We start from the raw sequence: 15989 nt of genomic DNA, 5'->3' as shown, positions 1-15989 counted from the left end.
TTGCCCCACTGAAGTCTTTCCATTGATCTTCTCGGTAAGGTTGCCAACTTTGGTTGGACAAATTCCTGGAGATTTCGTAACATTTGGTGTGACCCTTCAAAGGCAATTGGCAGGGGCTTGCTCGGTGTGTGTGATCTGTTTTAACGGCCCAGCCTGGACCCTACCCCTGGGGCCAGGTATTTACTTACCAGTTGTTGCTATTTAAGGGGATTTCTTTCTGGCCCCTGCTTTAGTGGGACAGGAGAGCTTGGGCTTGGGACCGGTGAGGGGTGCAACAGGAGGGCTGGTACAGGAGCTCAGTCCAGGGGACTCTATGGGCCCTGGGGGGTTAAAATCTCTGAATCAATATCCGTATGTTACAAGGTCATCACTGCCTGGTGCTGGGGGGGGCTCGCACACCGGGGGGGGGACCTTCCAGGCCGAGAGCTGCGTTCTCCGACGGGCCCGGCAGGCGGCGCTGTCCGCTCGCAGCGGCCCTGCGGAGTCAGCGCCAGGTGCTTCTCTTGGCGGGACGCTGCGGGCGAGGCCGCGGCTCCCTCCCGGCATGCACTGCGCTCGGCCCGTGGCGAGGCGGCGCCGGGACTCTGCCCAGCCCGGAGCGGGAGCGGAGCTCGGCCGGGCCGGGCCCGCTGGAGAAGCCCCGCCCGCCCGGGGGGGCCATGGCCGAGCGGGCCGCTGCCCAGGTAAGGGCCCGGCGGGCGGGGGAGCCTCGGGCCCCGGGAGCTTCTCCCCGCCCGGCCTGGGCCCCGGGAGCCGGGCCGCGGGGAGCGCGGGGCTGCCCGGCCGGGCGGGGGCTGAGCCCCGGGGCGGGGGCGGCCGAGGCCGGTGCCCGGCGCTGCTCCCCAGTTACACCCGGGGTTTGACACCCGCCCCGGCGCTGGAGGGAAGGAGCCCGGTTCCCGGGGGCGCCCTTGGGCGCACGTCTGGCCCAGCCCGCTCCGGCGGGGGAGGGTCTGGGTCGGAGCCGGAGCCTCCCTTGCCCCGGAGAAACCCTCCATCGTGTTCGGGCTTCGTTCTGTTGTGTTCAGCCTCCGGGGAGCCGCCGGCAATGGGCACCCTGGGGTGCTGTAGGGCCCGGCCGGGGGTGCAGAGCGCGGGCTTGGGGACAGTGTCAAACACCAGCTCCCAGCTCGCTCCTTCGCGTGTCAACGGCTGGGTCAGTGGTGCTGACCGGAGCCACCACGTCCCCTTTCAACTGGACGTTCTGGCTGAAAACAGGACACCTGGCAACCCCACCCGCTACCTTCAGCTTCGTGGAGCTGCTGCCTCCGGCTCCAGCCCCGGCAACCTCATGAAGAGGGAGTCAGGGGATTGCGACCCACAGTTTGAGAACCGGCTACTTTAGTTATTTGGCTCAGTATAGGGGTAACTGGGTAAAACTGACTGGCCTGTGCTGTGCAGAAGATCAGGCTAGATAGTCAAATGGTCCCTTTTGATGCTAAAGCCTGTGAGTGTTCCACGCTTCATATGAGTCAAATATTGTGGGGTTTCCATTTCAGACCTGCTTCAGTACAGGAAGGGAAACAATTCTTGGGCTGTCTTTCCCTGATGCTGACTTTGTTTCTCTTCATGCAAACAGGATCCCACTGTCCCTGAACAAACTCCTGTGAGTGAAGCTGATCATCACGCTACAGAGATCTCCTTGTGGACAGTAGTCGCTGCCATCCAAGCCGTGGAGAGGAAGGTGAATTCCCATGCCATGCGATTACTGAATCTGGAGGGGAGAACAGGGACAACTGAGAAGAAGTTAACAGACTGTGAGAGGACAGCGATGGAATTTGGTAACCAGCTGCAGAGTAAATGGACTATTTTGGGAACTCTGATCCAGGAGAATAACTTCCTGCAGAGGAGGCTAGAGAACATGGAGAACCTGCTAAGAAACAGGAACTTTTGGATCTTAAGACTGCCCCCAGGCACTAAGGGAGAAGTCCCCAAGGTAACAATATCCCAGCTGGTGTTGAGGGGTAGAAATTTAGGCACTGAACGGGTTTCCTATCTTCTGATATGCAGGCCCTTTAATTCACCGCTGTATAAGAGTGTGGATGCATGGAGTGATCTTACTGGCTTCAATGTGTCCAATAACTCACTGGCCAGACCCAGTTGGTCCAGTTGTTTGTGGATAATGTACAGGACTGAGAGTCAGGACATCTGGGCTCTGTTTCCAGCTCAGTCACTGGTTTGCTGATATGGAAAAGTAATATTAGGAGCATAGTTATGCATCATTTCTGATGCAATTTGGAAACAGTGGCTGGAAACCTTGGCCAGAGCCAGCCCACCAGATGCTCTCAACAGACCACCTGCAAATGCTCCATTTAGTCAGTGGGAGGTGAGGGCACTACGGGCTTTTCAGGAGACACATATATCGTGTTGAATTTGGCCCTGACTCTTCAAAGTTTCTGCTAAAATTAGTGCTCTAGTCTTGGTGAATCTAAGAGCACAGCACAAGATACATTCCCTGCCGTAAGGTTCTTCTCCAAAACCTATGGAAGTCCTTGGCATTCACTTGAGTGAGCTTTGGGTCAAGTTCTTATAGTCTAAGAAAGAAGTTTATTATAACCCTTATGATTCCAGGTGCCGCTGACATTTGATGACGTCTCAGTCTATTTTAACGAGCAGGAGTGGGAGAACTTAGAGGAATGGCAGAAAGAGCTTTACAAGAATGTGATGAAGGGGAACTATGAGACTCTGATCTCTCTGGGTAAGGATACGTTTTCATAAGAACGGCGATACTGGGTCAGACCAAAGGTCCCTCTAGCCCCATTTCCTGTCTTCCAACAGTGGCCAATGCCAGGTGCCCCAGAGGGATTGAACAGAACAGGCAATCATCAAGTGATCCATCCCCTGTAGCCCATTCCCAGCTTCTGGCAAACAGAGGCTAGGGACAACATCCCTGCCCAGCCTGGCTAATAGCCATTGATCCTGGCTAATAGCTATTTTACTCTCTGATTAGAAACAGTTCCTACTCTGGTTCCCATTGCAGGTCATTCTCCAGTTTCTTTGATTTCCAGTGGATCACTACTTCCCTGAGTATTTGCAATAGACAGCTCATACCACACACACCCTCCTATTTAAAACTAAATTGGAAACTGCAGATATAGATCTGGTCCAGTGCTTCCTAGCTGCAGATAACTGTTGTAGTTACATGCCGCAGAGTACATGAGTAGCCTATTCATAGTTGCGATGCCTCTTTTATTCTAATACCTAGTTTTCCCAAACCCTTTGAAACATGTGGAATGTCTCCCATTGACTTCAGAGGACTTCAGAACATGTTCAGCAAGTTTAAGTGACTTGTGAGGTCACGAAGAGAGTCTGTGGCAGAGCCAGGAATTGAACCCAGGTGTGCTGAGTATCAGGCCAGTACCTGAAATATAAAACCATCCTTTGTTTCCTTAACTAGCCAGATCACCCCATCCTGCTGATTTACAATCATAGGACTGAGATTTTATCAGCTAGTTCTTTGAGTGTATATCTGTAGGGTGCTTCACCATAGGATGCACGCACGCCATGCACTCTTGAGTGGAAACTACAAAGCAGTGTCTGCAGCCCATGCCTGCCAGAATGGCGCCTCCACATGACAGGATATGGGGGGTGCAGACCAGCTGCCATTCAGTTCCTTCTCAACTGCCTGCGGCTCAAGATGGAGTGGTTGCATGTCCGCTGGTTCTCAGCTTCCTGCTTTTCTTAACATAGTGATTTATTCTTAGTTTTTCCTGTGTTTGTGTAGTTATTTTATTTCTGTGTTCAGTTTTAACACAGCTGTGTTTAGAAGGAAGATTATCCCCTCTCCTGTTTCTTTCTATCATCCGTTTTGGTCCATTAACGCTCTGCATTTTGCCAAAGATCCCCAGGTTTAAGTCCTGCCAAACCTGCCACAGGTCTTTTCCCTGTAGTGACAGGCATTTGAGCTGCTTTGCAGACAGCCACGTTCTGTCCAAGTGTAAGATCAGTTCCGGGTTTAAAGGCAGGTCTCGGAAAGACAGAGAGGCTAGATTGAAGCTCCTTCTAATGGAATGCTCACTAGCCTCGGTGGGGCCCGCCTCCTCCTCCTCCTCCGTCCTCTCATGGATTGGTAACTGGTTAAAAGATAGGAAACAAAGGGTAGGAATAAATGGTCAGTTTTCAGAATGGAGAGAGGTAAATAGTGGTGTCCCCCTGGGGTCTGTAGTGGGACCAATCCTATGCAACATATTCATAAATGATCTGGAAAAAGGGGTAAACAGTGAGGTGGCAAAATTTGCAGATGATACAAAACTACTCAAGATAGTTAAGTCCCAGGCAGACTGCGAAGAGCTACAAAAGGCTCTCACAAAACTGGGTGACTGGACAACAAAATGGCAGATGAAATTCAATGTTGATAAATGCAAAGTAATGTACATTGGAAAACATAATCCTAACTATACATATAAAATGATGGGATTTAAATTAACTGTTACTGCTCAAGAAAGATCTTGGAGTGATTGTGGATAGTTCTGACAAAATCTACTCAGTGTGCAATGGTAGTCAAAAAAGCAAACAGAATGTGGGGAATCATTAAGAAAGGGATTGATAATAAGACAGAAAATATCATAATGTCGCTATATAAATCCATGGTACACCCACATCTTGAATATTGTGTGGAGATGTGGTCGCCCCATCTCAAAAAAGATATATTGGAAAAAGGTTCAGAAAAGGGCAACAAAAATTATTAAGGGTATGGAATGGCTGCCATATGAGGAGAAATAATAAAACTGACTTTTCATCTAGGAAAAGAGACGACTAAGGGAGGATATGACAGAGGTCTATAAAATCATGACTGGTATGGAGAAAGTAAATAAGGTCTTATTTACTCCTTCTCAAAACACAAGAACTAGGGGTCACCAAATGAAATTAATAGGCAGCAGGTTTAAAATAAACAAAAGGAAGTATTTTTTTTTATTTTTTTTACACAATGCACAGTCAACCTGTGGAACTCCTTGCAAGAGGATGTTGTGAAGGCCAAGTCTATTACAGGCTTCAAAAAAGAACTAGATACATTCATAGAGGATAGGTCCATCAATGGCGTCCATAGCTCCTGTTTGTCAGAAGCTGGGAATGGACAATGGGATGGGTCACTTGATAATTACCTGTTCTGTTGATTCCCACTGGGGCACCTGGCTTTGGCCACTGTTGGAAGATGGGATACTGGGCTAGATGAACCTTTGGTCTGACCAGGTATAGCCATTCTTATGTTATTACATTGGCTTCAACGTCCCAGGCCGCTCCATTGGCTGTTGCAACTCCAGCAGTACCTTGAGGGATGGGGACTTCTACCTCTCTCTCAGGACTTAGTTCTTTATAGCCATCTCTTCAGCTAGAAGAATGGGAGAGCTCACTGCTCTTATGACAGACCCAGAAGGAAGCCGCCTGTCAGTGTTTTACTCAAAGCCTCTGGAGAGGTGACCAGTCTACTTACACTAGGTGTCAGAAGGGCGCTCTCCTTCTACCTTGACAGGACTAAGACCTTCTGGGCTTCTCCAAGGTTATTTGTATAATCCACTGAGAGGATGAAGGAATGCCTTATTTCCACTCAGACTGTCTAGTGGGTTGCAATTCAACTTGTTTATAACACACTGTGATGCGGCTCCCTCACAGAGTGACAGCACGCTCCCCCTGGACCTCATTCGACAGCTATAGCTCCGCTGAAAGACATTCCCATACCAGAAATGCATAGGACTGCAACTTGGGCTTCCATTCCCACCTTTGCCAAGCATTCTGCCATTTTACCTACTTCTAGGGATACTACCTTTGGTGAGGCAGTCCTCTGAACCATCTTGGACTTGCCTCCTGTTGAGTTACTGCTTGGGAGTCTCCTCTGGTGGAGCATCCATAGGGACATATATACTCAAAGGAGGAGGAGAGGTTACTTACCTTATAGGACCTTGAGTACTTTGAGATGCTTTGTCTCTATGGATGCTCCACCTCCCACCGTCCTTCCCCTCAGCTGTACAGGCTCTGCTAGGTGGTAGAGAAGGAACTGAGTGGTGGCAAGTCCACTCCTCCTTATAGGCTCTTGTTTGGAGGCAGGAGGGGCTGCTCTGCGCAGGCCTGCAGATGCTGCTTTGCTGTCTCTGGTTGAGAGCACATGGCTGTGCATGTGTAACCTTTGGGAGGGCTAGAGTTCACTTAATTGGCCTTCTCTAGAGCCTAAACCCCCCAACTCCCATAGAAAAGCAGCTGGAGACGCAGAATTCAGTCTAAGGATTTTCAGCAAGTTTAGGCTGAATTCACCTGAGTCTGAGTCTTTGACCACCAAATCTGTATAGTTGTCTGAGTCAAAAGCAACATCTTCCCTCCACTGGCTTGTAGGAATCTTCAGCTGGAATCCATGCAGACTCTTCCTCTGCTGAAATCACTGTTAGCCAGTCAGCTAACCGATTAACCAATCACTCAGTGAAGTGTACAGATTTAAAACAAACTCTGTTCAAGAAAATGCAAAACTCAGAAAATGCAAAATATAAATGACTTTCCCCAGGATCAAATTTAAATAAAAGCTGGTGAATCATACTAGTTGAGTTAATGTAATTAAAACACTTTGGATAAAATCAATACAACATTCACAGTATACAATTACAATAAAATAAATTACTTTTCCTTCCCAATTTGTCCTTTTTTAAATTAATACTGGCTGTGCTTCCCTGTTGTCAGGTTAACAACATCACTAATCTGCTGCAAAACGCTTCAGAGGTAGGGAAAGCAACCTCCTTTCTGCTCCTGGGCTCAGCTTCTCCCAGTCCATGCAATGCACAATGCAGCTGTTTTGCAAAAGGCCCTGACCACCTGCCCTCCTGGTGTCTGACCCCAGCAACAGGGAACCTATTGGAGCAGACCTAAAACTACCACATCCTATTTCAGAAACTTCTGGATGTGAGTTCTAAATCTGCCTAGCAGCAATGACCCTGGAACAACTTATTCCCATCTCCTCCCCTCCTAGCTCTCTTAAAGCAGTGGTTCTCCACCGATTCACCGTTGTGGGCCACATATGTAGTTCTCTGTATGTTATGTGAGCTGCATCCATGCAATATATAGAATACCTGTATGGCCCTGGGAATGTCACATGGGCCACAGCTGTGTGCTGATTGGGCTGAGGGTTAAGATCCACTGTCTTAAAGAGATATCTCCCTCTTAGGCAAGTTGGTTACACTCGCATCTTATGGTGAGCGTACCCATAGGGATAAAACATCTCGAAGAACTAAAGTTACTGTGAGGTAAGTAACCTCCTCTTTTGTGTCAGCTGGTAACACAGAATTGAGCATTCCTCCCTGAACTGGCTCTGGCATATCAACTCCCCTTCTATGCAGCAACCCCTGGCTCTTCTGCTGGGAGCACACCCGACCTCCACAAGGAATGGTATCTTTTTACAGGATCCTTATTGGCCACCCTTCAGATCTGTCATCAGCTCCAATTAGAGAAGGGGAGCTGGTTTAAAATCATTCAGTATTATTTGCAATGAATATTAATAGGCCATGATGTTCCCTTAACATCTGCTACCATGAACAGACTACGCTGTTTCTAAGCCAGACGTTTTATCGCGCATTGAGCGAGGGGAGGAGCCGTGTGTCGGGGATCAGTGGGAATCTCTGGAAGGATTGGAGGAAAGAGTCCAGAAGAAGGAAGGGCTGGTGGAAGGAGAAATCCCTGTGGACCCCAGCGCAGGTGAGTTCTACCAAGTATCACAAACCCACACGTCCACTGTAAGGGCTTGACAGTGCAGGGTTTGGGTGAGGGCTGTGTGAGAGTCATTGGCAGGGCTGCTGAGCCCAGCGCTTTGTTACTCCTCATCCAACAAGCTGAAGGAAGATGAGAGGAGCGGGGCTGCAGCCCAGTGGGCCAGGAAGCGCCCTGTGGTCAGCATATGAGTCACTGAACTCCCTGTTGGAAGTGCAGCTCCAGAGCACACTCAGGTGAACTGCTACTCCTGGCTGGCAATAGGAGTCTCTCAGAGCCCTTAAATTACCTGCCAGGCGCATCGTTTTCATAAACTGGATTTGCACTTTAAAACCTACATTCAGCCAGGCCCTGTCGCAGCCCCTGCCACGCCCCCTTTTCGCCCTAACCTCTGCCAAGGCAGAATTGAACCCACTGAGACAAGAGGATGAGAAGTGGGCATGGCAGGGGCAGCTGTGTGACCCTGCAGGCAGCAATATTACAGGAGTGTGAGGATTCCTTAGGCTCCCCGGGAAAAGCAGTCCATTTCCTAGCAGAGATCTGCTTTCCTGAGGATCACCAGTTCTGCCTCTGTTCAGCTCAGGTTTAAAATCACATGTAAGGGCCTGGTGACTATGAATAAAACACTCATTTCCCCTCATCTCTGTCTCCATCAATAGGCCATGCCATTTCCAACCCTGACATCCTGCCCCGGGCTGAAGGAGGGGAGGAGCCGTGTATCGGGGCCCAGGGGGGTTCTGCAGACAGAGAAATTCCCCAGGAGCCCAGCACAGGTGAGCAGTGGGTTCGAACTCGGACTCACTGAGGGGAGTGAACAGCACCTGGCCCATCAGCTTGTATAATCGCATCTGTCTGGATGTGTTTTCTCATCTGTTTTCCCTTCTCTTCACAAAATGTTTCTCACCCTTCCTCCCATCCCAGAGAGCTGTAGCCCCAAATCCTTTGCAGAAAGAGGTCAAAAGGTGTTGGTAAACACACACTAATTTGTTGCTGTTTCTCATTAACATAATCACCAGTTTCCACATCTGACACTTTAACTTGGATTAAAGAAGAGGAAGAGCTGGATGCTGGGGACCAGCAGGAATTGGGGGAAGGAAGAATTCTTACAGGCTCCAGCATGGGTGAGCAGTGACTTGATCCTGCAGGCTGCTCTTGTGCAAAATTCCCATTGGCTCGGGGGGGGGGGGGGGAGTGGGTGTGACGGGTTGTCCTGCTGCTCTGGGATGCCTCCTGATGTACTGAGGTTCCACTGCGCCTGCCTGAGCCACCAGCCTGGGTTCCCTTAACACTGTACTGCTATGCAGCCTCTCAAGCCCTTCCCCAGGCTTCAGGCTGCACTTTACCAGCACACATACGGGTAAGGACACCCCCAGGTGCAGAAACGCAGACACGGAGATCAGCTCTGCATGGGAAGGCTCAGCTAAGGAACTGCCCAGTTACTCAAGTGCCCTCCCCCTGAGTGTAAACCCAAAAGAACTGTACAGCACAAGTTCATAAAATTTGCTCTCTCCCTCAATGTGGAGAGAGAGATGCACAGCCTTTTTCCCCCCAGTTATGAATTCCACAAACTGGTTTTAGAGAAAAAAAAAAGTTGAACTACTAAAGATAATTTGAAGTGATCGTGTGTGATAGCAAATAGACCGAAGCAGATTACCTTAGTAAATGAACAAAACCTGCAAACTGAGCTTAAAACACTACAGAGGAAGGATATAAATTAGCAAATTCTCACCCTGAATGATAAACAGGCTGGCAGATTCATAAGGCATAAACTGCCTTGGTTTGCCCAGGTTTTCATACTCAGGTTAAAAATCCTTCTAGCCGGGGACCATCACTTCCGACAGTTCGGTTCTTGCCCCCCAGGTGTTTCCAGGAGTGTTGTTGCAGAAGGAGTGAGATCCCCCCCCGATGTCATTGTCCCCCTTTTATATCTTCTCTCCACTTGCTGGAAAGCTCTTTTGCTGTGACCTAGGTCAGACATTGTGCAGTGCTATCTCTGAGAGCTTTCTGTTGTACACGGTTCCTGGAGTAATCCTTGTGTTTGTGTGTATTTCCTCAATAAGCCAGTAAAGTAACATTGTTTGGCCTTTTTACTGTTGTACCTGAAAGGCTGCTTGTGGGTGTTTCAACCCAGTGTGTCTCAGTAACACATACATAGCCAAACTTCATAACTTCACGTACAACAATAGCACGTACAATCCAACGCGATATTAATGTTTAGCAGAGCAAGACTTTGTGATACCTCACAAGACAGACTTTGTACAAAAGATATCCTAACTACATGACAGTGGTGAATATTGAAGTGTCAGGGAGTCCCAGTGGGGCTCTAAGGGATTGAAACATCTCAAAGGAGGTGAGCGGAGTAGTACCTGCGGCTCCTCGGAGCTCCTCCGCTTCTGTGTGCTCTTACCTGTTCTAAGTGATCGTTTGTTGTTTGTATTGCAGTCCTGAATCAGGGCCCCATTGTGCTAGCTGCCGTGTACACACAACAAAAAGATAATCTCTGCCCCAAAGGGTTTACAGTCTAATAGTAGTAGACATCTTTCAGTTTTGGGAGCCCATGGGTGTGCGCCCCTGAGAGGTAAAGAATTTACTCAGTTGGTTTTGTGGCTAAAGAGACCCACCTGAGAGAGAGAATCTCTGCCGCATCTGTCACATTTAAAGGTGGTGTCTTGATCCTTTGGGCTCTGCCTTCTGCAGGCTCTTTTCTCCTCTCCTAAACTGGACGTCTTCCTCTTGGAACTCCGGAGACCTCTGTTAAGCTCTTGTTTCCAAAGGCTGTGGCGTTGAGTGTGATCTTCCCATTTGTCCACATCCACTTCTTTGAGGTCTCGCTTGCACACATCCTTGAAATGCAATTTTGGGAGTCCTTTGGGTCTATTTCCAGATGCCAGTTTGCTGCAGAGGATGTCCTTCGGGATGCGCCCATCATTCATTCTGCACACATGCCAAGCTAGCGGAGGCGTCTCTATTGGAGGAGTGTTTGCATGCTGGGTATGCTGGCCTGTTTGAGCACCTCAATGTTGGTGACTCTGTCCCTCCAGGAGAGTCCAAAGATTCAATGAAGGCAACGCATATGAAAGCTGTTGAGCCTCTTTTTCTGATGAGAGTATCAGGTCCCTGTCTCGCTCCCATACAGAAGTGTGCTGATAACACATGCGTGCTGCACACAGATCTTTGTGTGTTCTGTCAGTTTGTTGTTTTACCAGACCCTCTTCTTCGGTCTAGACATTGTTGTAGCGGCTTTTCCAATGGAGATGTTGAGTTACCTTTCAAGTGAAAGGTTGACTGCAATAGTGGACCCCAGGTATGTGAACTCATTCAACACTTAGAGTTCATAGTTGTTGATCTTGATGGAGGGTGCTTCCTCAACTCCTCGGCATGTCTTTTTTAGGCTTATAGTAAGCTTGAAGTCTTGGGAGGCTTTGGAAAAACTGTCCATTAGGCTTTGAAGGTGAGCTTCTGTGTGGGTTGTGCACCGTCAGCGAAGAGAAGGTGTTGGATAAGGGCCTCCTGAGTCTTTCAAGATTGAACAGCTTTCCATCAGACCTTGTGTGCAAGTAGATTCCCCTAGTTGAGGAACCAATGCTTGTTTCAGTAGCAGGGAGAAGATCATCCCAAACAGAACTGGGGCAAGTACACAGCCTTGCTTAACTCCACTACGAATCTTGAAAGCCTCAGGACACTGAGCCATCATATTGGACTGTGCTGTACATGTTTTCATGGAGGGATCGAATCATGCTTAAGAGCTTGGGGGGGCATCCAGTCTTTTCTAGAAGCGGAAATAGTCCACTTCTACTGACAAGGTCAAAAGCCTTTGTGAGATCGATGAAGGCTGTGTAGAGGGGCTTCTTTTGTTCCCTGCATTTCTCTTGTAGTTGTTTCAGTAGAGAAGATTATGTCGAAAGTAGACCTTCCAGCTCTGAAGCCGCTCTGTGATTCAGGATAGATTCTGCCTGCAAGGGTCTGAAGTCTATTCTAGACAACTCGGGCAAAGGCCTTTCCCATAATACTAAGAACAGAAATGTCATGATAGTTGTCATAGTCACTCCTGTCACCCTTGTTTTTATAGAGTGATGATGTTGATGCCCCTCATTTCTTATGGAATTTGCCTTCTTTCCAGCACAAGCAGAGCAGCTCATGGAGATGTCTCAGTAGAACAGATGTTCTGCATTTTATGACCTCAGACAGTATGCATTTTTTTTCCAGGGGCCTTTCCATTGGGGAGGCCATCTATGGCAAGGCTAAGCTCCTCGACAGTTGGTTCATTGTCGAGTTGGTTCATAACAAGCAGGCTTTTGATGGCAATGATGGCTATGTCCGTAACAATATTTTAATAAGAGTAAAGCTTAGAGTAGTATTCTACACAGCGATCCATCTGCTTAGTGCGATCATTGATTGTTTCCCCCGTTGTTGATTTCTATGGGGCTGTCTTCTTTGAAATTGGACCTAAGGCTTTCTTGATCCCGTCATACATGTTTCTGATCTTGTCTGCATCAGCTGCTACTTGGATGCTTTCACATACGTGCAGCCAATAGTCATTGGCGCAGTGTCGAGCAGTTTGTTGTACCTTGGTTTTTGCCACTCTCAACACTTGTAAGGTTTTTTCATTTGGGTATCTCTTGTAGTTGGTCTGGGCTGTGGGTTTAGCTTCTATGACTGGTGTCAAGACACTGGAATATGCATCAAACCAGTCATTAGTCTTGTTTTCCTTCTTACTAAAGACACAGAGCTGCATCATAGATTGTGTTCTTCAGTTGCTCCCACTTCAGCTGGGCGCTTGTGGCACAATCACTGGAGGCAAGGGCTTGTTGTAGTATGTTCTTGTACTGCTGTGACTTTTCTTGGTCCGCTATGTCACTGAGGTTAATACAAAGACATCCTTTTACTTCACATTTCTGTATTTTCTTTGGTTTACGTTTGATCTTGCTGCATACCAGAGAGTTGTCTGTGTTACAATCAGCATTTTGGTAACTGTGGGTAATGAGGACAATGTTAAGGTTGGCATGCCTTGTGATGATAAGATCCACTTGGTGCCAGTGGCCAGATCTGGGATGTTTCCAAGACACTTTGTGTTGCGACTTTGTCTGGAAGAATAAGTTTGTTACACCGAGATAATAGGAATAAAATTCTAGCAGTCTGTCTCTGATTGTTTACATTCATCTTACCGGTTCCGTGTTGACCAAGACAGTTGGTCCATGCTTTATGATCAGCTCCCATCCTTGCATTAAGTCCCCTAGCAGGAAAACATTTCTGTGTTTTACAATCCTGCTGATGGTGTTCAACTGATTGTAGAACTGGTCCTTGATATCAGAAGATGGGGGAATGTTGGGGCATGCATACTCACAAGGTTGACTAGGCCCTCAGATGTGAACAACTGTGGTGCCAAAATTCTCTCTGATCCATTTGTAGGTGGCTCAGTCATCCCCCAAAGTGAGTTCTTGATGGTAAATCCCACTCCGTTCTCTCGTGTTTCTTCTGTACATTTCTCCTGCCAGATAAATGTGTAGTCTTTTTCTCTGAGAGATCTGTGTGATGCTAGCTGAGTTTCTTGGAGGGGTGCAATATCCACGTTGAGTTGTTTCAGCTCGTCGTTGACCACGGCAGTTTTAAATGCATCGTTGACCTGTTGAAGGTCCTCAGGCAATCCAGTTGTTATGGTGCGAACGTTCCAGCACTCTATTTTTAAGGATGTTTTCTTTCTTTTACTTGATTTGCCTGGTGCATTGGTCACAGGCCCCTTGTCAAGTTATAAAATTCTAAGCTCCAAGCACCCATTTGAAGCAGGCAGACTGTGGCAGAACAATACCCTATTGTCTGGGGACTGTCTAGTTTTATGGCGGGTGGTTGTTGTCCAGTAAGTTGTCTATATTCTTATAGATAAACTAGGAAAGTATAATTTAGATGGGGCTATTATAAGGTGGGTGCATAACTGGCTGGATAACCGTACTCAGAGTAGTTATTAATGGCTCCAAATCCTGCTGGAAAGGTATAACAAGTGGGGTTCCGCAGGGGTCTGTTTTGGGACCGGCTCTGTTCAATATCTTCATCAACGATTTAGATGTTGGCATAGAAAGTACACTTATTACGTTTGCGGACGATACCAAACTGGGAGGGATTGCAACTCCTTTGGAGGACAGGGTCAAAATTCAAAATGATCTGGACAAATTGGAGAAATGGTCTGAGGTAAACAGGATGAAGTTCAATAAAGATAAATGCAAAATGCTCCACTTAGGAAGGAACAGTCAGTTTCACACATACAGAATGGGAAGAGACTGTCTAGGAAGGAGTATGGCAGAAAGAGATCTAGGGGTCATAGTGGACCACAAGCTTAATATGAGTCAACAGTGTGATACTGTTGCAAAAAAAGCAAACGTGATTCTGCGATGCATTAACAGGTGTGTTGTAAACAAGACACGAGAAGTCATTCTTCCGCTTTACTCTGCGCTGGTTAGGCCTCAACTGGAGTATTATGTCCAGTTCTGGGCACCGCATTTCAAGAAAGATGTGGAGAAATTGGAGAGGGTCCAGAGAAGAGCAACGAGAGTGATTAAAGGTCTTGAGAACATGACCTATGAAGGAAGGCTGAAACAATTGGGTTTGTTTAGTTTGGAAAAGAGAAGACTGAGAGGGGACATGATAGCAGTTTTCAGATATCTAAAAGGGTGTCATCAGGAGGAGGAAATAAGGAAACAGATCAACAGAGCCAGACGTGTACCCAGAAGCCTCCTACTGCGAGACAAACCCAAGAGAGAAACCAACAGGACTCCACTGGCCATCACATACAGCCCCCAGCTAAAACCCCTCCAACGCATCATCAAGGATCTACAACCCATCCTGGACAATGATCCCACACTTTCACAGGCCTTGGGTGGCAGGCCAATCCTTGCCCACAGACAACCTGCCAACCTGAAACATATTCTCACCAGTAACTGCACACCACACCATAATAACTCTAGCTCAGGAACCAATCCATGCAACAAACCTCGATGCCAACTCTGCCCACATATCTACACCAGCGACACCATCACAGGACCTAACCAGATCAGCCACACCATCACTGGTTCATTCACCTGCACATCCACCAATGTAATATACGCCATCATATGCCAGCAATGCCCCTCTGCTATGTACATCGGCCAAACTGGACAGTCTCTACGGAAAAGGATAAATGGACACAAATCAGACATTAGGAATGGCAATATACAAAAACCTGTAGGAGAGCACTTCAACCTCCCTGGCCACACTATAACAGACCTTAAGGTGGCCATCCTGCAGCAAAAAAACTTCAGGACCAGACTTCAAAGAGAAACTGCTGAGCTTCAGTTCATCTGCAAATTTGACACCATCAGCTCAGGATTGAACAAAGACTGTGAATGGCTTGCCAATTACAGAACCAGTTTCTCCTCTCTTGGTTTTCACACCTCAACTGCTAGAACAGGGCCTCATCCTCCCTGATTGAACTGACCTCGTTATCTCTAGCTTGCTTGCTAGCACACATATATATACCTGCCCCTGGATATTTCCATTACATGCATCTGAGGAAGTGGGTATTCACCCACGAAAGCTCATGCTCCAAAACGTCTGTTAGTCTATAAGGTGCCACAGGATTCTTTGCTGCTTTTACAGATCCAGACTAACACGGCTACCCTCTGATACTTGACACCATGCAAGGCACTGCATTTAGCCGTATGGAATGGAAATCCATCAACCTCATGAAGAAACTTGCACAAATACAGACAGACATCATCTTCCTTTCCAAATGCAAACGGATGGACATCATACCAAATGGACTAAAGGTAAAAAATCCACTGCTATCTACATACTACACGGACCACAGTGAGAGATTATGTCATACTCTATCTAAAAAACTGAGGAACCACCTGATCAGCATCCTATACAGCAAACAGGAAAACATCAAAAAAGAGCTCTCCAACCTGGAGACTCTCATTAATAACCAAACTTCTATACAAACGGACTTCACTAGAATAAGACAGGAGATCTACATTACTCACTTCACCTCTCTTCAAAGGAAAAAGGACTGTAAGCTGTCTAAACTCCTACCTGCCACATGGGGCCACAACAGTGGTACCCCTAACCCACCCAGCAATATCGTCAATCTATCCAACTACACACTCAGCCCAGAAGAAAAGTCTGTCCTATCTCGGGGACTCTTTCTGCCCTGCCACCCCCACCAACATGATACAGTTCTGTGGTGATCTGGAAGCCTACTTTCGCCGTCTCCGACTCAAAGAATACTTCCAGGACAACACTGAACAGTGCACTGATACACGGGTGCCCTCCCACCA

At 47.6% G+C, this 15989-nt stretch overlaps 1 protein-coding gene across 3 annotated transcripts in view; it reads left to right on the top strand.

Moving 5' to 3' along the window:
* The window catches only part of LOC115645277 (zinc finger protein 777-like), a 40029-nt gene that overhangs the window by 18927 nt on the left and 5113 nt on the right, over positions 1 to 15989 (top strand). The window contains exons 1-6 of one of the 3 annotated variants that reach the window (XM_030549676.1): positions 606 to 683; positions 1580 to 1936; positions 2572 to 2698; positions 7516 to 7671; positions 8343 to 8456; positions 8700 to 8804. In XM_030549676.1, coding sequence (XP_030405536.1) covers positions 660 to 683; positions 1580 to 1936; positions 2572 to 2698; positions 7516 to 7671; positions 8343 to 8456; positions 8700 to 8804 — 883 coding nt within the window. In that variant the 5' untranslated portion in view covers positions 606 to 659. Of the gene's footprint in view, positions 1 to 605; positions 684 to 1579; positions 1937 to 2571; positions 2699 to 7515; positions 7672 to 8342; positions 8457 to 8699; positions 8805 to 15989 lie in introns of those variants that run through there. The other 2 variants (XM_030549677.1, XM_030549678.1) reach the window with 2 other exon arrangements.

This window comes from Gopherus evgoodei, chromosome 2 (assembly GCF_007399415.2).
Source record: "Gopherus evgoodei ecotype Sinaloan lineage chromosome 2, rGopEvg1_v1.p, whole genome shotgun sequence".
NCBI classification, from domain to species: Eukaryota; Metazoa; Chordata; order Testudines; family Testudinidae; genus Gopherus; species Gopherus evgoodei.
Note: the sequence above shows the minus strand (reverse complement) of the source record. Positions and strands in the feature narration are given on the sequence as shown.